We start from the raw sequence: 25738 nt of genomic DNA, 5'->3' as shown, positions 1-25738 counted from the left end.
GCCCGCCTTTGTCCGTGTGGAACTATTAGGGTACGTAATTCTAGAAACGGGATGACAACATTTTGTAAAATAGTTGAATATCGGTATTTATCAAGATAGGGGGCGATAGTGAGAACACTGGGTGGCATCCTTCACTATTTTTAATAAAAGCGAAGTTAATGATGTATTCAAATCTCTCCCAATTTAACCTTTGTGAACGGCTGTATTAATCATTTCGAATCAGGCTGGGGGTGCCTGTGTATGCTGCCGCAGTGCCTACTACTATGATGTCGAAGTGGACATCGGCAACCCGTCACTGCTCTGGATCGAGGGGGGCTTCTCCATCTTTCCAAGGCCTGCACCAGGCAGTCCTTAAAGGCTTCTCCATCTTTCCAAGGCCTGCACCAGGCAGTCCTTAAAGAGTTCTCCATCTTTCCAATGCCTGCACCAGGCAGTCCTTAAAGGCTTCTCCATCTTTCCAAGGCCTGCACCAGGCAGTCCTTAAAGAGTTCTCCATCTTTCCAATGCCTGCACCAGGCAGTCCTTAAAGGGTTCTCCATCTTTCCAAGGCCTGCACCAGGCAGTCCTTAAAGGGTTCTCCATCTTTCCAAGGTCTGCACCAGGCAGTCCTTAACAAAGAGTTGCAGTTAGTTTCAGAGTGGGTGGCAAGGAATAAGTTAGTCCTAAATATTTCCAAAACTAAAAGCATTGTATTTTGGACAAATCATTCACTAAACCCTAAACCTCAGCTAAATCTTATAATAAATAATGTGGAAATTGAGCAAGTTGAGGTGTTTAAACTGCTTGGAGTAACCTTGGATTGTAAACTGTCATGGTCAAAACATATTGATACAACAATAGCTAAGATGGGGAGAAGTATGTCTATAATAAAGCGCTGCTCTACCTTCTTAACAGCACTATCAACATGGCAGGTCCTACAGGCCCTAGATTTGTCGCACCTGGACTAATTTTCAGTCGTGTGGTCAGGTGCCACAAAAGGGACCTCTGAAAATCACAAAAAAATGCAATTGGCTCAGAACAGGGCAGCACGGCTGGCTCTTAGATGTACACAGAGAGCTAATATTAATAATATGCATGTCAATCTCACCTGGCTCAAAGTGGAGGAGAGATTGACTTCATCACTACTTGTATTTATGAGAGGTGTTGACATGTTGAGTGCACCGAGCTCTCTGTTCGGACTACTGGCGCAGAGCTCGGACACCCATGCATACCACACAAGACATGCCACAAGGGCTTGTAAAGCATTTCACGGTAAAGTCTACACTTGTTGTATTCGGCGCATGTGGCAAATAACGTTTGATTTGATTTGAAGAGGTCTCTTCACAGTCCCCAAGTCCAGAAGAGACTATGGGAGGCACACAGTACTACATGGAGCCAGGACTACATGGAACTCTATTCCACATCAAGTAACTGATGTAAGCAGTAAAATTAGATGAGAAAAAAAGATAAAAATACACCTTATGGAAAAGCAGGGACTGTGAACCAACACAAACATAGGCACAGACACATGCACACTCACACACACGATAACATACACACTATACACACACTTAAACATGGATTCTGTACTGTAGATATGTGGTATTGGTGGAGTAGGAGCCCGAGGACACACAGTGTGTTGTGAAATCTGTGAATGTATTGTTTTCAAATTGTTTAAACTGCCTAAATTTGCTGGACTCCAGGAGGAGTAGCTGAGGCCTTGCCAGCAGCTAATGGGGATCCATAATAAATACAAATACAGTAATAATAACGAAGTACAATGTTCAGCAATCATAATAATAATAATAATCAGGGCCGGCTCTAGCCTTTTGGGGGCCCTCAGCGAGACTTGTTTGGGGGGCCGCCCACCCAAAGGCAGGAAGGCAGAGGCACAAGCTTAGGTCCAATATACACCCATAGAAACGCATTGGGCATATTTCGACAGATTCTCTCCTCTTCCTCTCTGCTGTGTTTCTATGTCATTGACAGGACCCGGTTACGAACGGTCTCCAGTGTGAGAAACAGTCAATTAGCAAACTGAGCCACTAATAGTCGGCAGAACCCAGAAGATGAGGCAGACACAGCAGTACTTGAGACAGTGTTTTAACCTCTTGAACCTCTGGGGGCAGTATTTCATTTTTGGATGAAAAACGTTCCCGTTTTAAACAAGATATTTTGTCACGAAAAGATGCTCGACTATGCATATAATTGACAGCTTTGGAAAGAAAACACTCTGACGTTTCCAAAACTGCAAAGATATTGTCTGTGAGTGCCACAGAACTAATGCTACAGGCGAAACCAAGATGAAACTTCAAACAGGAAGTGAGCCAGATTTTTGAGGCGCTGTGTTCCAATGTCTCCTTATATGGCTGTGAATGCGCCAGGAACGAGCCTACACTTTCTGTCGTTTCCCCAAGGTGTCTGCAGCATTGTGACGTATTTGTAGGCATATCATTGGAAGATTGACCATAAGACCATAAGAGACTACATTTACCAGGTGTCCGCCTGGTGTCCTCCGTCGAAATTGGTGCGTAATCAATAATAATAATTTTGCACGCCCAATTTTTCAGTTTCTGATTTGTTAAAAAAGTTTGAAATATCCAATAAATGTCGTTCCACTTCATGATTGTGTCCCACTTGTTGTTGATTCTTCACAAAAAAATACAGTTTTATATCTTTATGTTTGAAGCCTGAAATGTGGCAAAAGGTCGCAAGGTTCAAGGGGGCCGAATACTTTCGCAAGGCACTGTAGCATAGTTAATATGAAGTGCAAAATGTAGCCCGCTGAAAATAAGCCGACGCTAATGGAAAACACTGATTACTACAAGTCTAGATAACTTACTAAACTAATTTACCAATCTAAAAATTGTTAGCTGACATGACTAATGTAGTGACTGTCAGTGACTGACAACACAAGAGAAAAACTGCTGATGTACAAACAAATTTTGAACTTGCACCTTGTGTTTTCTACTATTATAACATTCAATAGTAACTTGAGACCCCTACTGAGTCTTGTCTTATGCAGAGGGCAGCATCACAGCCATAGGCTAGGCTGTATGATAGCATACCTGACTATTATGCCAGTCAAACTGAGGTTAGCCTAAATCTGTCGGGACATCCCCTTGTATCAGGTATGAAGGTAAGACCCAGATGCAGACCATGTTGAAGAAACAATAGTTTACTATTTCAACAGGGGCAGGTGATAGACAGGTCAAGGCAGGCAGGGGTCAGTAAACCAGAGGTGGGGCAATGCTACCGGATGGCAGGCAGGCTCAGGGTCAGGGTAAACCAGAGGTTAGTAATCCAGAGGGGAGAAAAGGTACAGGTTGGCAGGCAGGCTCAGGGTCAGGGGCAGGCAGAGTGGTCAAAACCAGGAGGGTGAGAAAAGAGAGACTGGAAAAAGCAGGAGCTGAGACACAAAACCCTGGTTGACTCGAACAAACAAGACAAACTGGCAACAGACAAACAGAGAACACAGGTATAAATACACAGGGAATAATGGGGAAGATGGGCTACACCTGGAGGGGGGTGGAGACAATCACAACTACAGGTGAAACAGATCAGGCTGTGACACCTTGTGTGTTCGGCTTGATGTGCTTCTCGAATAAGTCTTGAGCCTCCTAGGCAGTGTACAACTTGTGTGCTGTATTCTTGAAGGTCAAGATTTGTTTTGCCAGGTGGATGAAGCCACATCTCAGGTTTAGCTTGCGTAAGTGGGATCTCACCTCATTGTAGGTCACCCTCTGGTTCAGCAGTTCGGCACTCAGGTCTGGGTAGATGCTGATCCTCTTCTCCGCATAGGTCAAAGCCCCTGATTTGATTTGATTAGATTACGCTACAAGGAGAATAAATTGCAGTTTGACGTCAAAACTGTGGATTCCTACAATTCTGTACCAAGATCCGTTCCGGAGAGGACCTGTGCGGTGCGGATTTTTATCAGCAGGGATCAAGTTTTTCCTGCCAAAACAGTTCATAGAAAAGATTGCTCATGAAGGAAGTTGGGTTCCATACTTCCACACCAGTTTCAAGTCCTGTGACCCGCACATTGAATTTAAGGGAATGATTTTTGAGTGATTTTGTTTAATTTTTTAAAAGATATTTCCCCTTCTAGCTTAGTTTGCGGTGTCTCCAGGTCATGGAGTCACCCTTCTGTCACATTGGCTGCTGTCTCCAAAATGTTCACATTAGTTGAGTAGGTATCCGCTTTAGAAGTGAACTGTGCAAGACATTTATTTATCGGTTTTAATTGCAAGTCGAGAGCAGAGGTAATTTCCTCACGAACAATGTTTCGGATGGTAGCGGCCAACTCTTTCTGTTGTCGGGTGTAGAGAGCTGCCATCTTCCTACAGTTGAAATGTGAACGGACAGAATATGCCAGCTGCTGGAGCAAAGAGACTTACTTTTGTTCCTTGTAATACAGTGAACGGCCCACACCTTAATGTGATGTTATATGTTGACATTTATTTGAAAACAAGTCAGTTAATTCATAGTTGTTTTGCAAAGCCACGAGAAATCCATGTGTTTCAATGCATGCCACCAGAACCGGAACCACCAAACCTTTCCTGTCTGTCTTGTATTTCAACACAGTTCTCTTTTATAATATGAACTCACACACACACACACACACACACACACACACACAACACACACACACACACACACACACACACACACACACACACACACACACGTACTTACACACACACTCCACCCTTTGATTGTGGACTATAAATCAGACACCACATGCACCATCACAGCTCCTCCAAACCAATTGCACAGAGGTCAGTGTGTGTATGTGCCCATTTTAAAGGTTCCTGTAAAGCAATTCTCATCCATCCTCACACACATAAACCGATACCCATGTACACACCCAAAAACACACAGGCATGCGCACACACACTCCCATGGAGTGACTTACCTCTATGAGAATGTCAACAGCACAGCATTCAGACTAGGGCTGGCCGATATGGCCTGAAGCTCATATCTACATTTAAAAAAAAAATTTTTTTTTTACTTATGAGCGATTCACAATACATATCTTGATTTTTTTCAATGCTTTCAATGCTTTCAATGCTTTCTCTAAATAAGATTTGTTGTACAATTAAAGGTCAAATCCACAGCATTTAGCATCAACAGTCAACTATAATGTAATGAAGTCAGAGCTTGTGTAATTATATCTGAATATATAAGCCTTCCACAACCATGAGACCCACTATTCATTATTTGATCCAAATAGTTCTACCTGCTTTTTGGCAATAATGACTGATCTAGCTTTCAGGTCTTCTATAAAAATGCCCTTTTGTTAACAAATTTAACCAGGACCATGCATAATGCACATTCACTGATAATGTAGCAGGCATGAAAAAAAATGATCACCCGTCTCATAAACAATCTCTCTAGTACAAGCCCACATGCTAGTGAGTAGCCAGCTTATATTTATATTTCAGGTTTAGCCAACTTGGATCAAGGTATAATTTCACAAGCGTTGAATTCAGCTAACAAGGTAGAAAAGTTGAATTGTTATGAACACAACATTCTGTTCGTCTCCAACTGTTTGAACAGCATGCTAGCCTGTCCACTTTGTTCACATGTTGAAATCAAGTGGCCTACCTTATTTCTCAGAATTAGAACAAGTTGCCAATTCATTATATCATTGTTATATGGTTATTGCACATTAAAACACCAACTAAACAGCTAGTATACAGTTACTATAAAGCTAGTATAAAGTATTCAGACCCCTTGACTTTTTCCATATTTTGTTATGTTAATGCCTTATTCTAAAATGGATTGACTATTTTTTTTTCTCCTTTATCAATGAAAAAACAAAAACAGGTATTCAGACCCTTTACTCAGTACTTTGTTGAAGAACCTTTGGCAGCAATTGCAGTATTCTTGAGTTTGACACTACAAGCTCGGCGCACCTTTTTACTGCTGCTCTTTATTTAGATTTTTTTTAATTATCTATTTTTCTTAAAACTGCATTGTTGGTTAAGGAAGCATTTCAACTGTAAGGTCTACACCTGCTGTATTCGGCGTGTGACAAATACAATTTGATTTGATTTGGGGATTTTCTCCCAATCTTCTCTGTAGATCCTCTCAATTTCTGTCAGGTTGGACGGGGAGCGTCTCTCCAGAGATGTTCGATGGGTTCAAGTCCGGGCTCTGGCTGGGTCCTCAAGGACATTTATAGACTTGTCCTGAAGCCACTCCTGCGTTGACTTGGCTGTGTGCTTAGGGTCATTGTCCTGTTAGAAGGTCAACCTTCACCCCAGTCTGAGGTCCTGAGTGTTCTGGAGCAGGGTTTTATCAAGGATTTCTCTTTTCAACTTTGCCACAATCCTGACTAGTCTCCCAGTCCCTGCCGCTGAAAAACAACCCACAGTATGATGCTGCCTACACCATGCTTCACCGTAGGGATGGTCCCAGGTTTTCTCCAGACGTGACACCTGATTCAGGCGAAAGAGTTCAATCTTGGTTTCATTACACTTTAGAATCTTGTTCCTCATGGTCTGAGAGTCTTAGGTGCCTTTTGGCCAATTCCAAGAGGGCTTTCATGTGTCTTTTACTGAGGAGTGGCTTCCGTCTGGTCAATCTTCCATAATGGCCTGATTGTTGGAGTGCTGCAGAGATGCTTGAGCCAAGCTTGTAGCGTCATACCCAAGAAGACTAGAGGCTGTAATTGCTGCTAAAGGTGCTTCAACAAAGTACTGATAAAGGGTGCGAATACTCATGTAAATATAATATTTCAGTTTTAATTTTTTTATACCTTTGCAAAAAAAAAACGTGTTTTTGCTTTGTCGTTATGGGGTGAGATGAGAAGAAAACAAATAATTTCATCCATTTTAGAATAAAGCTGTAACGTAACAAAATGTGGAAAAACTTTATTTTTCACATGCGGCGAATACAACAAGTGTAGACTTTACCGCAAAATGCTTACTTACAAGCCCTTAACCAACAGTGCAGTTCAAGAAGAAGAAAAAATGTACCAAGTAGACTAAAATAAAAAGTAATAATAAAAAGTGACACAATAAGAATATGAATAATGAGGATATATACAGGGGGCACCGGTACCGAGTCAGTGTGCGGGGATACAGGCTTGTTGAGGTAATCTGTACATGTAGGGGGGGGTGAAGTGACTATGCATTGGTAACAAACAAACAGCGAGTAGCAGCATATACACAAGGGAGGGGGTGGTCAGTCAACATAAATTGTCCGGTGGCGATTTTATGACTTGTTCAGCAGTCTTATGTCTTGGGGGTAGAAGCTGTTGAAGAGCCTTTTGGTCCTAGACTTGGCACTCTGGTACCACTTGCCATGCGGTAGCAGAGAAAAAAGTCTATAAATTGGGTGACTGGAGTCTCCGACAATTTGATGGGCTTTCCTCCTATTATGCAGATCCAATTTGATGGGCTTTCCTCCTATTATGCAGATCCTGGATAACTGGAAGCTTGGCCCCAGTGATGTACTGTGCCGTTCGCACCACCCTCTGTAGCATCTTAAGGTCAGATGCTTAGCAGTTGCCATACCAGGCAGTGATGCAACCGGTCAGGATTATATCGATGGTGCAGCTGTATAACATTTTGCGGATCTGGGAACAAATGCCAAATCTTTTCAGTGTCCTGAGGGAGAAAAGGTTTTGTCGTGCCCACTTCACAACTGACTTGGTATGTTTGGACTACGATAGTTTGTTGGTGATGTGGACACCAAGGAACTTGAAACTCTCGACCCGCTCCACTACAACCCCGTCGATGTTAATGGGGGCCTGTTCGGCTGTCACGTAGCTAGGAGTGGTGGGAGCGGAGTCAGGCGCAAAGAGCAGAGGTTTAGGGAAAAACTGCATTTATTCCGATAAGTATGGTCACGCCAAAAACAACAAGCGAAATAATGACCGACCCAAACAGGACACCAAACAGTCTGAAAAATAACAAAACACAACCATCCACAAACAGAACAGAGAACAAACCTGCACAAAAGCAAACGGGCATAGAAGGCTTAAATAGCCCTGAAACAATCCCCAAACAAGAAACAGGTGAAACCAATACAGACATAACCAACAGAAAAAGAAAAGGGAAGCGGTGGCAGCTAGTAGACCGGTGACGACGAGCGCCGAGCGCCGCCTGAACAGGAAGAGGAGCCACCTTCGCTGGAAGTCGTGACATCGGCCTGCCTTTTCTTGTAGTCCACGATCAGCTCCTTTGTCTTGCTAACATTGAGGGAGATGTTGTTGTCCTGGCATCACACTGCCAGTTCTTTGACCTCTTCCCTATAGGCTGTCTCATCGTTGTCGGTGATCAGGCCTACCACTGTTGTGTCGTCAGCAAACTTAATGATGGTGTTGGAGTCATGTTTGACCACGCAGTCATGGGTGAACAGGGAATACAGGAGGGGACTAAGCACACACCCCTGAGGGGCCCCAGTGTTAAGGATCAGCGTGGCAGATGTGTTGTTGCCTACTTTCACCACCTGGGGGAAGCCGTCAGGAAGTCCAGGATCCAGTTGCAGAGGGAGGTGTTTAGTCCCGGGGTCCTTAGCTTAGGGATGAGCTTCGTGGGCACTATGGTGTTAAACGCTGAGCTGTAGTCAATGAACAGCATTCTCACATACAGTTGAAGTCGGAAGTTTGCGTACACTCAATTAGTATTTGGTAGCATTGCCTTTAAATTGTTTAACTTGGGTCAAATGTTTCGGGTAGCCTTCCACAAGCTTCCCACAATAAGTTGGGTGAATTTTGGCCCATTCCTCCTGACAGAGTTGGTGTAACTGAATCAGGTTTGTAGGCCTCCTTGCTCCCACACACTTTTTCAGTTCTGACCAAAAATGTGCTATAGGATTGAGGTCAGGGCTTTGTGATGGCCACTCCAATACCTTGATTTTGTTGTTCTTAAGCCATGTTGCCACAACTTTGGAAGTATGCTTGGGGTCATTGTCAATTCGGAAGACCCATTTGCGACCAAGCTTTAACTTCCTGACTGATGTCTTGAGATATTGCTTCAATATATACATATAATTTAATCTTACTCGTGATACCATCTATTTTGTGAAATGCACCAGTCCCTCCACACCACAACATGATGCTGCCACCCCCGTGCTTCACGGTTGGGATGGTGTTCTTTGGCTTGCAAGCATCATTATGGCCAAACAGTTCTATTTTTGTTTCATCAGACCAGAGGACATTTCTCCATAAAGTATGATCTTTGTCCACATGTGCAGTGCAAACTGTAGTCTGGCTTTTTTATGGCGGTTTTGGAGCAGTGGCTTCTTCCTTGCTGAGCAGCCTTTCAGGTTATGTCGATATACGACTCGTTTTACTGTGGATATAGATACTTTTGTACCTGTTTCCTCCAGCATATTCACATGGTCCTTTGCTGTTGTTCTGGGATTGCTTTGCACTTTTCGCACCAAAGTACGTTCTTCTCTCGGAGACAGAACGCGCCTCCTTTCTGAGTGGTATGACGGTTGCGTGGTCCCATGGTGTTTATACTTGCGTACTATTGTTTGTACAGATGGACGTGGTACCTGGGTTTCCCTTTGTTGTCCGTAATAGTTTTCAAGCCCTGCCACATCTGACAAGCGTCAGAGCCGGTGTAGTAGGATTCAATCTTAATCCTGTATTGACGCTTTGGTTGTTTGATGGTTCGTCTGAGGGCATAGCGGGATTTCTTATAAGCATCTGGATAAGTCTCCCGCTCCTTGAAAGAGGCAGCTCTAGCCTTTAGCTCGATGCAGATGTAAAAGGGTCTGAATACTTTCCGAATACAATTGTATGTACGCGCACACACACACAAACACACACTGTAATAATATTCTTGTCACACATTTTCCTTAGGAGGCTTGTGCTCACACACTACTCTGGTACTGCTGATAACCACATGACATACCACACACACACACAAACACACACGCAATTACTCCCTACAGGAGACATAAACATGCACGCAAACACACTTTCACTGCAATTACACTCAACAGGACAATGAAAGAGAGCAAAAGAGTGTGATAGGATACATAGAGAGATAGCGGTTCCACGCCAGGGTAGCCCGAAATGTTTTTGGTATCTTCGATTGTTCTGGTAATTCTCACATTCTCACAAACAGGCTTCATTTGGAGGAAGGATGTTTGACATGCTTTTTACATTTCTTTTTAAATTATGTGGAGAAAATCATGATGTAAATTGCCAATTTAGGCTCTTTTAAACCTATATGCCTCCTTTGAGGCAGAGAGAGTGAGAGAGAGAGAGAATAGAGAGAGAGAGAGTATACTCTCTCTCTCTCTCTCTCTCTCTCTCTCACCCTCTCTCTGCCTCAAAGGAGGCATATAGGTTTAAAAGAGCCTAAATTGGCAATTTACTAGATTATATGTGTCATTTAGCTTGCTTCATCAGAGTTAAGGCTTTTGGAAAGAGCTAGACATTGTCCTTGTAAAGTTGTCAGTCCGACTAACTTTACTGTCATCACCTCTAAAGATGGCATGCAAATCAAACAATATTTGGATATTGCTATCCATCTACTTTATCCACTGAAGATGAAGATTTGCTTGTTAACTAGCCATATTGACGTGATCTGTTATTAGCTAGCTAGTTAAATTGACGTGGTCCATCAATCAATGTAACCTATCATGTCTGTCAGCAGCAATCATGATTAAACACTCTTAAAAACAATGTTGAAAAGGTGATCATGTTTGCTAACTTTGCTAGGTAGGCCTACGTTGTTGGAGGAACAAGTACATTAAGTCTACTTACCAACATGTTTAACCAACTAAACAAGGTTGATTTGATTTGACATTTTCTAATGGTAGTTAACATTATTAGCTAACAGTATATCGGCAAATGCGCCATTCTGCTGCTTGACAGGCAGAGCCCACAGAAGATTGGAAATTACATGACCAATTGATGTTTACTGATCATGAAAAGCATGCAGCTACTTGCTGTTAAACTCTGATGATAGCGAGCTAAATGTGCGCAATTATTTTGCATGGAGTAATCCGAAATGTTTAGTTCTGACTCTGCTTTTCAAGATGAGATGATCTGTCTCCCCTTGCTCTTCATCTGTTTCCTCAAAACGCAAATATATTTTATCCAGGTGTATTGCCCTTTAACTTTCAACTAAGAAACATATTGTAGTTTTAATGAACAGCTTGTTTGTGCTAGGCATGTATTATCGATACCACATACGAGACCGTGGAAGTGGTTTGTTTACAGTAAAGCTAGACTATAATACCAATTCTAGCACTGACACCTTGTGGTGATAATGTTGAACTGCATATAATTACAACAGGATGATACATAACATGAAGCAAACAAATTGCAACTTTGTTTCAAGCAACATGTATTTTGAAATTAAATTAAATTAACCTTAAAATATTCCTTTCTGCACACCCTCATGATATTTGCTAATAATGTCTCTCTCCTGTGCAAGTCATCCTTAAAATGGAAATTACATAATTTAGCAAAATGAAATCTTAATAAAACACTTTTTTTTTTTATCTGACAAGTGAGCACTTACTGTATATATATAGTCATTTTCACGGTTTCATACATTCTTAGAATGTTTGGGAATTATGTATACTGAGGCATTTATGAAAAGTCGATAGCAATATAGAGTGGGAACGTGGCTATGTGTTTGGACAATTAATAGACACTGCAGTAAATAAAACCTAACAACAAAAAACCATCTGTCTCGTCCAGGACCGGAGTCTATGCAGATCGGTGCACCATAGCCAACCAGAGCTACAGTAGGCCTTTATGCAAACGAGCTCTTTGTTACACAGGCCTTCCATCATTCATTTTGAACTGGATACAGAATGTCAATCTTCTTACATTTGGGAACTTTACTACAGTCCTATTGATCAAACAACCATGAAAATGTAGGCTCTTCCTCAGTTATGCACATCAACAACAACAAGATCAACAACTAATGCTAGCAAGAGTAAGATGAGGTCAAATCTAACCTAGGAACATTAGATAAACCCTGTCTAACTTTTTCAGCTAGTTGGCCGTCAAAATTGCACTAATAAAATTGTAGCCTACTCGTCCTTCTGCAGCTTGCATGCAATCAAGCACCCAAGCTAACTGGCTAGCTAGCTACTTCCAGACAAAAATAAGAGAACTGAACTCACTCTGACCATTTTACTCACCCTAACAGAGCTGGTTAGCTAGGCTGTTTACATGTTATCTAGCAGCTGGCTAGCTAACGTCCGGCTCCGTATTTTTAGCTTGCTACATAAATAGATATGCTAGCCTATTAGCCATGCTATGACTGACTTGTGATCATTGATCTTGTTAGTTTGATTGTATTGAGATTCCCAGCCTTAGTTACAGTCATCTGTTTTTGTCCAAAATATTGAGTCATGAAACTGAAACAGTGCATCCCGAACGGAGGCAGCAAACAATGTATCAAGCCCACTGTGATTTATAATCTGATAGCAATATTTTTTGGACTACCAAGAACTATTGGTGAATTATATTAATCATGCATTGAACTACATCCAACTATTCTACCAACAGTGCCTTAGTGTACGTTATGGAATGTTGAGTCAAATAGAAACTATTTTTTAAACGTCTTATAAAGTTGGTTTTGTAGCATAAACTGAAAATGTGATATTTTTGACTGATATTATGATTGTCTGTTTGTTTCATATCTGCAAAGTAGTTCAAATGCTGTCAGTTCCACTTTAAGGCCTACCTTCATTACAAGGGTAAGGCTTGCACTCATCCATTTTAATGAAGGGATGTAGCTGTAGAAGTCAGATCTGGTATCCTTCAACATGGTGAGCCTCGTTAATTGTCTAATCAAAAAGAAAACCCACACACTGCTCTTGCCAGTATCAGCCTTTTATTTTCTTTCACGTTATTAGCAAATGATTCCCACACACGTATGTTCTCAGATGTGTGAATGGTTTTCCTATTTCTAATAGTATTATTTCAAATGCAGAAAACATCTCAACAAAATGTAAACAATTTGCTAATCCTGTTTTAGTATAGAAATTACAATCCATATGTACAAGTGCATTGGACATCCCGACAAGGCCAATACTAATCCCATCATACATTATGTCTGCATTGGGCATTCATGCCATAAATAATCTCACATCAGTTGTAAGCAATGGAACCAAAAGGGTAGAGCACGGATAGTGGAGGCCAGAGAAAAATCCCCTGGAGAGTGACCATTGTGAAGGGTGGGCTGCAAAGTCTCCATGTAATGTATGAGTTCCGTTTCTGTATGGCTGATCGGGCCAGGGTGCAAACCCTAATCAAATGATACTTGTAGCTAGCTTGTCAACTACTGGAGAAGGAGGACAGTGAGTGTAGCATAATGAAGCAAATCAGCACAATATTTCCGGAGGGGATCCTCCTGCAGCTGAGATGCTTACGGTATTCAAGTATAGGTACATTTATAATAGAAAGGAGACACTAATTCAAGTATAAGGGGGATGACATCACATCACAGTTGCTACTAGAACTCACCTCTACTAGTCACACCTCTTTCACCTCCCACTACACTGACAGTATAAATCAGAGTCAATGTAGCAGAATGAAATACCCACAAAATGAATTCTGTGTGCGCTAGATTGACTCAGTTCACACAGTACACTCTGCTGGCTGCTGAGATTGATGAGGAAAAGGAGGTGGTCAGTTAATGTAGCAGAGGGGTGAGTGTGCTGAGGATGATGAAGAGAAGGAGTACGTCATTGAGTGTAGCAGAGGGGTGTGTGTAGTAGCACATGAGCTAGTTTCAAGCAGACGACCATAGTCCCTGTGCCCAAGGAAGCGAAGGTAACCTGCCTAAATTATTACAGCCCTGTAGCACTCATGTTGGTAGCCATAAAGTGCTTTGAAAGGCTGGTCATCCCGGATACCCAAAACCCACTCCAATTCGCATACCACCCCAACAGATCTACAGATGATGCAATCTCAATCGCATGCCACACTGCTCTTTCCCACCTGGACAAAAGGAATATCTACGTGAGAATGCTGTTCATTGACTACAGCTCAGCTTTAACACCATAGTGTCCACAAAGCTCATCACTAAACTAAGGACCCTGGGATTAAACACCTCCCTCTGCAACTGGATCCTGGACTTCCTGACCGGTCACCCCCAGGTGGTAAGGGTAGGCAACAACACATCTGCCACGCTGATCCTTAACACTGGGCCCCTCAGGGATGCGTGCTTAGTCCCCTTTTGCACTCCCTGTTCACCCATGACTGTGTGGCCAAACATGACTCCAACACCATCATTAAGTTTTCTGATGACACAAAAGTAGTAGGCCTGATTACCGACAACGATGAGACAGCCTATAGGGAGGAGGTCAGAGACCTGGCAGTGTGGTGCCAGGACAACAACTTCTCCCTCAATGTGAGCAAGACAAAGGAGCGGATCGTGGGCTACAGGAAAAGGTTGGCCAAACAGGCCCCTACGTGGCTGTAGTGGAGTGGGTCGAGAGTTTCAAATTCCTTGGTGTCCACATCACCAATGAACTATCAAGGTCCAAACACACCAAGAAAGTCCAAATAATTGTCAAAGACTCCAGTCACCCAAGTCATAGTCGGCTCTCTCTGCTACCGCACGGCAAGAGGTACCGGAGCGCCAAGTCTAGGACCAAAAGGCTCCTCAACAGCTTCTACCCCCAAGCCATAAGACTGGTGAACAATTAATCAAATGGCCACCCACACCATTTACATTGACACCCCCCCATTTGTTTTTACACTGCTGTCACTCACTGTGTATTATCTATGTATAGTCACTTTATCCCAACCTACATGTACAAATGACCTCGACTAACCTGTTCCCCCGCACATTGACTTGGTATCGGTACACCCTGTACATAGCCTCGTTATTGTTATTTTATTGTGTTACTTTTTATAACTTTTTTACTTTAGTTTATTTGGTAAATATTTTCTGAACTCTTTCTTGAACTGCATTGTTGGGTAACGGCTTGTAAGTAAGAATTTCACGGTATTTAGCGCATGTGACAAATTCAGTTTGATATGATTTGATTTGACAGGTGAGTGCCAGGCTTTTTATCAATTCATCCTTCCTCGATTATCACCTCTTCTCTCATCACCTTCTTCTCAAATCCGGTTGGAGAAGAAGGTCAGAGTGGAGGGACCCTGTACCTTCTCTTCCAATACAGTTGCGATACAATACAGGTGAAGAGATAGGATGCGAGTAATTAAAGAAAGACAAAGTGAGACAAAGCCCTAGTAGCCATCATGTGGTGATGTCACGTGACCTGAGACCTAAAGTATTGTTATCCTAGCCCAACCAAGATAATGTTTTTTGTAGAATAATGGACTCTGCTTCGTGGGTATGAAGTGCAGTTGTGGACAGGGGTTGCATCCTAGGTCAGCCATATAGGGATTGTTATACCCACACCAATGATCAAGGACATCAGCTTCTGCTGCAAATATGTGCAATACCATCAGACATCATTAGAGTGACAACCAAATAAAACAGGCAAAAAATTAATTTTCAATGACCAAAAAATACACGATACTAAATTCAAAGAATCAACACTTTATTTAATATTATACAAAGAACGCCTATGTAAATGGTTAGTAGGTTTAGACATCCATCTCCAAAACATGAGATGAATAGTTAAATGAATAGTGTCTAATACAAATAATAAGCAAAATGTCAGGGCTGGGCTGGAACAGAAACCTCCTGTCATGACTGACCACGAGAAACCAAATAGGTCAGATCAGATTTGAAATGAATAACTTCAATCAGACCCCATTTCACCCGTAGAGAGGGGAGGATAGTGGGGATTGACCCTCACGCCCTGTTGTAAATCAAGGGAGAAGATCCAGGTCTGTGCTCTCAAAATTCACCAGAGGAATGTGCTATGTCTCAACAGAACTTTTCCCTCTGAAACTCTAACACGTTCAAATGCAAATACTAGAACAATATTTTGAACGTAGAACGTTCGATCAATAGAACACTATTGTGATTTTGTTTGTTATTTATGCTGTCCTTAAAAGTGTTATAAAGGAAATACTGTAACTTGTAAAGTATACCCACTACATGGATGAAGCTTCCATACTATGGGTTGTGCAAGTCATTTAAAAATTATGAAAGTGTTTTTGTTAAGAGAGGGATGTGATTTGAGAAGTTATGAGAGATAATTGTTTTCCTTTGCACAGTGTGTAATCACTGCCCCGGAGTGAAGTCAGGGAGCATGCCAGCTTGCCAGAACCACCCCTATCGAGCAAAAGGTATAAATGACGTTTTAACAAATTAACACATTGAACCAGAAAAAAGTGTGAAGTGGCAGCTACACGTTTAAAATGGTTTGAACTTTGAATCTCAATACGAGGTGGAGGCGATAAAATCCTCTCCCGGACAATCACTGGTACGGCTGATTAGCTGTCCTAAGGAAGGTATATTCGGAAGTGAATTTAAGTATGACCATCCCGTTACTGTGCTCAAACCATCGTATTATGCTACTCTCATCACACCACTGGGGAACCATCAATATGTCTGGCTAGCCTATCTTCAAATAAGTATCTTCAAGAGCGAATGGAAGGAAAATCAACTCTGTAGTTCTGTTCAGGACTACATGACAAGTCACCGGATACCGGACAACAGCAGAAGAGTAGTTGGAACCATTTCGGACAATCAGAGCCTTACAAGTGTCCCGCGAAAAGGCCCAACCCCCTTTCCAAGGCTGCCCCGTTCACCGAGAGATCCCAGGTGAACCCAGGCATTTCATGTAAATACATTCATGACTTCTTGCTCAAAGTGGGTGGTGGTTTGTGTGCAAAATATTTGGTTATTGTAGGTGAGAGTAGTTTCTGAATGTGGCAATGTTAAATGTCTCTGTCCCTCTTTCCCTCTTCATCTGTTCTTTAATAAGTATCCATAAGCTGTAGACCACACTACCTACCGAGAGAGTTTTCATCTGTATTCTTTGTAGCCGTTTACATAACACCACAGTCAGAGGCTGTCACGAAGACATCATTGAATGAGCTATATTCCACCATAAGCAAACAAGAAAATAAGTGCATCGATGACGTCGTCCCCACAGTGACCGTACGTACATACCCCAACCAGAAGCGATGGATTACAGGCAGCATCCGCACTGAGCTAAAGGCTAGAGCTGCCGCTTTCAAGGAGCGGTACTCTAACTGGGAAGCTTATAAGAAATCCCACTATGCACTCCGATGAACCATCAAACAGGCAAAGCGTCAATACAGGACTAAGATCAAATCGTACTACACCGGCTCTGATGCTCGCCTGATGTGGCAGGGCTTGCAAACCATTACAGACTACAAAGTGAAGCACAGCCGAGAGCTGCCCAATGACATGAACCTACCAGATGAGCTACTTCTATGCTTGCTTTGAGGAAAATAACACTAAAACACACATGAGAGCACCAGCTGTTTCGGAAGACTGTGTGATCACTCTCTCCGCAGCCGAAGTGAGTAAGACCTTTAAATGGGTAAACATTCACAAGGCCACAGGGCCAAACGGATTACCAGGATGTGTACTGCGAGCATGCGCTGACCAACTGGCAAGTGTCTTCGCTGATATTTTCAACCTCTCCCTGTCCGAGTCTGTAATACTAACATGTTTTAAGCAAACCACAATAGTTCTGCGCCCAAGAATACTAAGGTAACCTGCCTAAATGACTACCAGCCCGTAGTACTCACGTCTGTAGCCATGAAGTGCTTTGAAAGGCTGGTCATGGCTCACATCAACACCATCATCCCAGAAACCCTAGACCCACTCAATTTGCATACCGCCCCAACAGATCCACAGATGATGCAATCTCCATTGCACTCCACACTGCCCTTTCCCACCTACACAAAAGGAACACCTATGTGAGAATGCTATTCATTGACGACAGCTCAGCGTTCAACACCATAGTGCCCTCAAAGCTTATCACAAAGCTAAGGACCCTGGGACCCTGGGAATTTAATAACATTTGATTTGATGTTGTTGTCATTCCGTTAGGGACCTGTTTTCAGCGTATTATGTCTCCAGTCAATAACCAGTGCAGAGTGTGTGTGTTTATCCTGTGTTCCCATTTAATTAGATAGTAAATAAACAATTAAACCAATTTCTGCAAGGAGATGCAAGGAGATGCAAGGAGGTTATGTTCAGAATGGTGATATTATACGAGGATATGATTCATAAGTTGACTGTATATAGATGTGATAGGTAGACCTTTTAGAGTTTAATTAGGGAGATGGTAACTATTTATTCATAAAGAACCACTCTCATGGTGCCCCAGATCCTATTGAGTCAATTGTTACATGAATAATTGAATCAGGTAACAATTAAACACAGTTAGTTTATTAGATAAATAACACTCTTCAGATTTATGTTAAAGTCAAGTCACGACACTGCACACCCAGTAGCTAGATCTCTAGCAGCAAGGTTGGCCATGCATATTCTAGGTCTATGCATTGTTACTTTTAACAGTTGTTTTGTAGTCCTACAACCGATTCTAGCAGTAAAGCAATTACATATGTAATCCATTGGAGATATACCCTTCAGTCTCTTCAGGACTTTCCCTGGGACCTTCATCCGCAGACAGGGTTTAGCAGCGTTCACAAGTCTCTGTATCTGAGGTTAGGAAACATAGAAATCAGACCAGGACTTGCTTCATTATTCTCAAGTGATATAATAACATTTTATATTTTGTTGCAATTGTGTTTTTAAATTGTCATAGTTCTCTCTCTGGGACTGGAAACCTGTTAAATAGCTCCTAGCTAGGTAGCTAACATCATTGTTTGTAGCAAATTAAACTAATATTGGATGGCTGTCTATCCTATTTACAGTATATGTTGCTCGCTAGCTGATGTTATCATGGTTAACATGATAAACAACTTACCCATGATGTGTAGCACATCTTTGCACCACCACCTCCTGCTGCTAATGTTACTATCCATGCAGGCAATGCTGCCCGATGAGATGATTCTTTGGGAAATCTATAAACTTACATTTTCTAAAATAGATTTGCCCAGGTCTCAAGGACCAACCCACCCATGAATAATGTGGTCAAAATGCAAATTTTGGCTTAGAGAAAACAACTAGAATAAGCTAGCTAGCTAGTTATTTACAAACACCCCGGAAGTTCTTTGGGGTTCTAGGGTTCATTTCCTCTCCTCCTCAAAAAGCTGTTAAAGCTGAGAAATGTAACTCTTTTGGCGGCCTGACCAAATTCACATAGAAATGTGAGTTATAGATCTGTCAATTTTATTGAAAACAAGTTGTAAGAAGCAGTAGATCTGTTCTATGTGCACTATTTCAATGTTTCCCGTTCTTGGGTTTAGTTTTTTTGTCTTTTACTTTTGGTTTTGAACACCAGCTTCAAAAAGCTGAAAATACAATATTTTTTGTTATTGAAAATATTTCACAGCAGTTTAGATGGTACAATGAGTATCTACACAATGACTGCTTGTTTTGTCACATAAACTGAAACCATTAGAAATGTTGCAACCAGGAAATGGCGGAGTGGACTGTGAGAATGAGTGATGGGACGATTGATACCTGTGCTCCAATGCAGTTTTCAAAGTACTTCTGAACTACCACGTACTAATGCTTGTTGCAAAGTAAACATTATCACATGACCAATGACGTCCGAAGCTTTGTTTGATCATGTGGTTTTTCAAATCGTGTTGCAAACTGCAAGATCCCACTGATTTCAATGTCGTTCCGGTTCTATCTTCGATTCCAAGCTGCTTTCAAACACTGACCTCTACTGGTCACCGTACTTACACATTTACATTTTTTCATGTAGCTTCACCTGAATGGTAGCAGGTAGATTTGGAGTCCAGGGGATCAGAACACTCAGACTACAGGGAATGGGGTTGAATCGTTACAATATTTTGAAAATTGTTTCATGTGACGCCACACTTTCTGCACATTGTTGTTTAAACAGTTAGTTTTATTGAGAAAAGTATAAGCTTCTGTCTTAAGCATCCTATATAATGCCACTGATTCAGCTTTTGACAGTAAAAAAGGAATTCAAAACAAAAAAAAGGGAAGCATGATGGAAGGTGCAACCCTGTAATGGTAACGGATTTGAGGCTACTAAGACTCATAACTAACTGCTGTGCCATGGCCATTTGATGGATATTGTGGAAAAACATATATTAACATCGCTGCTTTTCATTGCTGACCAGAAGATGTCACTAATGTGCATTGTGTTAAAAGCTCAGAGTAATGAACCTTTTTTCAGCACAATTTGGTGAAAGCCCAAAAGGCTTCAGAAAGCCTCAGTTTCCCATGACTAGTGAGAATGGATGGTGTAGGAGTAGAGAGTTGACTTTTCATGGGGTTGAGACTCTTCAACAGTCATCTGTACAAAACGAGAGAAGGACTCAGATTAACATGGAACCGTAAAAGATAATAACATGACATGTTTTTAAAATGTGCAAAGATAGTATTGTAGTTTAAGGGTTCCTTAGATGGTGGATGGATGACTCACTTTGTAGACAAACACTGAATGAATACTGATTACAGTTTTGCTGATTTAATGATGAACCAGAGAGGAAGAGGCCCAACATAGAGGAAAATCTGTCTCCTCCAGCAGGTGGTGTTTTTATGTAGTTTCGCCCACCAAGCAAGGAGTTTTTGTATGGAGGTCAATGAGAGAGTGCGAATGGCTTATAAGCAAAGTTTTGAATATTCAAAAAAGGTTTACAATAATTTGATATATCCACCAATCCAAAGAAAGGATAGGCGGGAGCTAGACAGCTCGCTGTGCCGTTGGTGGACAACTACTCCCTTTGTTATGGCAGTGTCGTATCTGTGACTATCATTAAATGTGAAGACTGTTATTTTCTCAAACCAATTCTAGTTGCTCCTACCCTCTACTTTTTTGAACATTTTGTTAAAAATCGCGCAACATTTCAGCGCCCTGCTACTCATGCCAGGAATATAGTACGTTCATATGGTTAGAATGTGTGTATAGGAAACCCTCGGACGTTTTTAAAACTGGTTAAATCACGACTGTGGCTATTACATAACGTGCGTTACATCGGAAAGCGCAGGAAAACCTGATCACAGAAAATGGAAATAAATATCCTTGCGCCACTTCCAGCAATTGTTAACAGTGAGCCGAATTAGATAAGACCGAGCATTCAACTCCCACAGCATCCCCATGTAGTCGAGTATCTTGTGAATTTAATCCTCTTTGATTCTTGGTTGAACCGAAAGAGGGGCACGACGTACCTCCGGTCTCCGCCCAGATCATTCCGGAAGAGCTCTCTCCTGAAATTTTTTCCAAGACGACAGCTAATGATATGTACATCGCCTACGGATGATTTTTATCGCTTATTAACGTTTACTAATACCTAAAGTAGCATTACAAACGTATTTCGAAGTGTTTTGTGAAAGTTTATCGTCTACTTTTTGAATTTAAAAAATGACGTTACGTTGTGAAATCGCTGTTTTTTTCGTTTATCACACAGTCTACATATAACGATATCTTGGCTTTATATGGCCCGATTTAATCTAAATAAAGACCCAATAGTGTTTATGGGACATCTAGGAGTGCCAACAAAGAAGATGGTGAAAGGTAATGACTGTTTTCTATTTTATTGTGCGGTTTGTGTAACGCCGAAATGCTAATTATTTTGTTTACGTCCCCTGCTGTGCTTTTCTGTTGTAGTGTATTGGTGCATGCTATCAGATAATAGCTTCTCATGCTGTCGCCGAAAAGCATTTTAAAAATCTGACTTGTTGCCTGGATTCACAACGAGTGTAGCTTTAATTTGATACCCTGCATGTGTATTTTAATGAACTTTTGAGTTTTAACTAATACTATTAGCATTTAGCGTAGCGCATTTGGATTTCCAGAGCTCTAGTTGGGACGCAAGCGTCCCAGGTAGAGGTAAGAGGTTAAATGTGAAGACTGTTATTTTCTCAAACCAATTCTCGGTGTGTAATTATTATTAAACTAGTCATGTAAACTTATCAACTAGGAAGTCTAGGCACCAAGGGAAAATGTTTATACAGTCTCTATTTCCCGAATCGACTCTTCAGATATCTTATCGATTAGTCTTCTCTTAATGTGTCAATATTTCCTCATCAGTTCTCATTACTTATTATGTCGCAAACACTTGGATATTTGCATGTACCCTAGTCTCCAAAATGACCCAGCGATATACAAATTGGCTTAATTATTTATTTACTAACTAACTAGACAAATCACAGAAATACACAAACAAACAATATCGTTATTGGCTACTAACACAATGCATTGATATGTCCCTAGTGGGCTAAACCGTTATGACGGCTTGGTAGACAATGGAAAGGAGTGGGGACAGATAAAAGTGGGAAAGACAAAATGAATTCACTACACACAGTTGATAATTATATTAATTGAAATGCTAATCCATTGCACATGAACGGCCGCTCGTTCGAAAATAATTGCAATGTATATATTTACGCCTGTATGTCGTTGTTGTCTTCTCTGTTGGAATCGCCGGTCCCGTCTGCTGGAGAGTCAGTTCATCAGATAGTCTCTGGTTAACTTCCCCAGAAGTCACTATGTCTTTCGTAGTTGTTGCTTTTTCAGTGGCTCTGGATAGTGTCTGTTATAATGGTTACTTCAGGCGTACAGATGGTCGTTGCATAGAATAGATGCTTCGGCGGTTGTCAGTATTCTCGTACTAGACTTACGTAGTTTCCAGCGGCAGACTAGTAATTCTATGTCTAGGATTTGCTCTTATTCTGTAGTGATCGATAGTCTCAGAGTTCAACCATTTCCAGCCGTGTGGCCAACACTACACGCTGTCTGGTCTCCTGGGCCTATAGAGTTGTAGTTATTAACCATTTCATCATGTAGCGTCAGCGCCATATTTTCTGGTCTAATGTAAATTTTTTCAGGAGTTGATTTTATGGAGAAAAGGGTGGTCCATGACGGCAACGTAATGTCTATGCTCACATGGGCGTGGCCACTGATTTGGTTAACTTGATATGAAAACCCATATTTTCTCATTTAGAAGGTCAACATCACATTACATCTTTTCACAAATAGTTTCATGTTTAATCACATATGTTTCACAATATTTAGATGTAAACCCATAATTAAGAAGTATACACAACCAAAGACACAGTAATGAGTGTTTCTTGTCCTTCATGAGATCACCAAATGAAACAAACTCGTCATGACTATCCCTTAAGTGTCCACGTACCACTCCCACATTGTCCAAAATCTAAATATTGTTTAATGATTCACATTTTTGATGTCCAAGGGTCTCTCTGTGTTCCACTGTTTACATTCCAATCTCGAACACTACAGAGCATAGAGGCAGTATATTTTACGACTGCCATAAAACAGCCGACTTCCCGCTCTCCCCCTCTACAAGAGAGAGCACGCTGTAGAGTGGACCCACTGTAACCTGATCCTTCAGATCGTCACAGGGGAGTTATGACAGCACATGGACATGTAATCTTGTCAGTATATCCATAATCTTTGGATGAACCGACCACAGTTACAAGGTCATGTTTAGATGGGATAGCGTTTATGTCAAAATTATATTTTTTTTTAGTTGCATTTTAGCTAACCCTTTAACTAACTCGAACCTAATTCTCCTAACTTGCTATGTTAATTGTCCTAACCTGCTGCATAAGTTCTCCTAACCTGCTACGAAAATTAAATTCTGACACGGTATACCATCTAGTCTATTCAAAACCATACCATACAACGGTATACCATCTAGTCTATTCAAAACCCAGTTACAGCCATGCATCAACTCAACCATTTTCTATTTTATTCCAACAATTAACTAACATACAACTAATCAGAAAAGTGCAAAGTAGTTTCTAGGTAGATCATTCATTAACATTACAATTCAGAACAACTGATTCACAATATTTTAGAACTATACAACAGTCACTTAGAAAATAATATATCCCATAAAATAACCCTACAGTATGATCATAGACCGTACTGCAAGTAAAATGGTAAAATGACCATGTATTTGGTATTTTATAAGAATCCCTATTAGTTGTTGCAAAAGCAGCAGCTACTCTTCCTGGGGTCCACACAAAATATGAAATATAATACAGAATTACATAATACAGAACATCAATAGACAGCTCAAGAACAGCTCAAGGACAGAACTGCATACATTATGTTATAATGAAAATGTAAAATGTGCCTGTGTGTGTGCATGTAGATCAAGACTGGCTGATTTCCATACGAACTGTCAGATGACTGGTCACTCCATCACCAGCTGTCCCCATGATAACTACCATGGCTGCCTCATGGCCTACGTAGGCCTTATTGGTGAGTACACACACACACACACACACACACACACACACACACACACACACACACACACACACACACACACACACACACACACACACACACACACACACACCTAGCCGAAAATCTGTTGATGTGCCCTTGAGAAAGGCAAATAACACAAATTTGCTCGAGGTGCACCGTAGTACTATGGCTGACCCTGTAAAACAACACATTTCACTGCACCTGTGTGATGATAAAAGGGTAAAGTCATTTGAATTCAATCACTTTTTTTCAAACATCCTGTTTGATTTCAAGGGACGTTTTGGACGTGAATGCCAAAACATTCTGGAGAATGTACTCAAAGTTGACCTATTTTGCATCATCAAAGGTTTTTGTGTTGTGGACGCTATCGGTTGAGACACAGCATGCTCTTGAATACAAGGTGTGTGTCATTTCAATCATAGAAATAGAATTCATAAAATGGATTCCTTCAGACCACTGCTGGTACGCCCTTGAAATTGAAACGTCTACCACAAAGATGGCCGCCGGTCCACTCACCGTCGAATGTCAACTTAAATGGTCATGTCTGTTCAATTATCTGTATTTCTATGATTTCAAAAGGTTTCCTATGGAAGTTTGACAGTATAATTTAAAAACAACAGATATTCCCATTCAAGTCAACATTCTCTGATGTGTGAATCTCCAACCGTCTTTGTGGTACCTTTTTTGAAAGTCAAAATGTATAATTTTTTCCCATTTTATCAGCCAAAACATGACACCCACCATGTATTCAAGAGCATGTTGTGCCCGACCGATGTCGGGCACAACACAAAAACCTTGTGTGTTGATGATGTAAAATAAGTTACAACATATGGGAATATGAACAAATCTGAGTTTAGGCGTGTTCAGATAATTGACATTTAGGTAAAAAAAAATGACGTATATATATTTTTTTTAATTCTTCTTCTTTTTTAATAGTTTGACAACCCTGTTTGTAAACTTTTAAATTCTATAAATCTCAAACGGTTATCTTTTTCAGTGATGAGACATGGATATCACATGGTACGGTGGGGTATGGAAAATAGGTCAACTTTATCTCTTGAATGTTTTGACATTCAGGTCCAGAAAGTCACATTCAGAGCACTTCTACAATGGGCTAATATGTATGGAACGTTTTATTCAAATCAAAAGGGGTGCTGTCAAAAAAGTGATTGAATTTAAATGGATTTACCCAAAACATCAGAATGTTTTTTACATACACTTTCTCCATATTACAGCAATTTGATGGAGAGGTTTCTATCCCAGCAGAAGTGTTCTTCAAACATACTCTTGGTCCTTACTATCATCCCCCCTCCCTCTCTCTCCAGGGTCTGATGTGACTCCTAACTACATGGACAGCAGTCCCAGTAACAGCACCATCTCTCCCTGGTGCTCCTGCAGAGGGACTGGCAACCAGGAAAATGAGTGTGACGCCTTCCTCAGAGACTTCACACACAACACCTGCCTCAGTGAGTGGAGTGTGTGTGTGTGTGTGTGTGTGTGTGTGTGT

General features: G+C 41.2%; 1 protein-coding gene across 1 annotated transcript in view; it reads left to right on the top strand.

The window, feature by feature from the left end:
- LOC115117271 (GDNF family receptor alpha-2-like) overlaps positions 1-25738 on the top strand; it is a 72199-nt gene that overhangs the window by 40965 nt on the left and 5496 nt on the right. The window contains exons 6-7 of the mRNA XM_065018091.1: positions 24113-24222; positions 25557-25697. Coding sequence (XP_064874163.1) covers positions 24113-24222; positions 25557-25697 — 251 coding nt within the window. The remainder of the gene's footprint in view (positions 1-24112; positions 24223-25556; positions 25698-25738) is intronic.

Source organism: Oncorhynchus nerka, linkage group LG4 (genome assembly GCF_034236695.1).
Source record: "Oncorhynchus nerka isolate Pitt River linkage group LG4, Oner_Uvic_2.0, whole genome shotgun sequence".
NCBI lineage: Eukaryota > Metazoa > Chordata > Actinopteri > Salmoniformes > Salmonidae > Oncorhynchus > Oncorhynchus nerka.
Note: the sequence above shows the minus strand (reverse complement) of the source record. Positions and strands in the feature narration are given on the sequence as shown.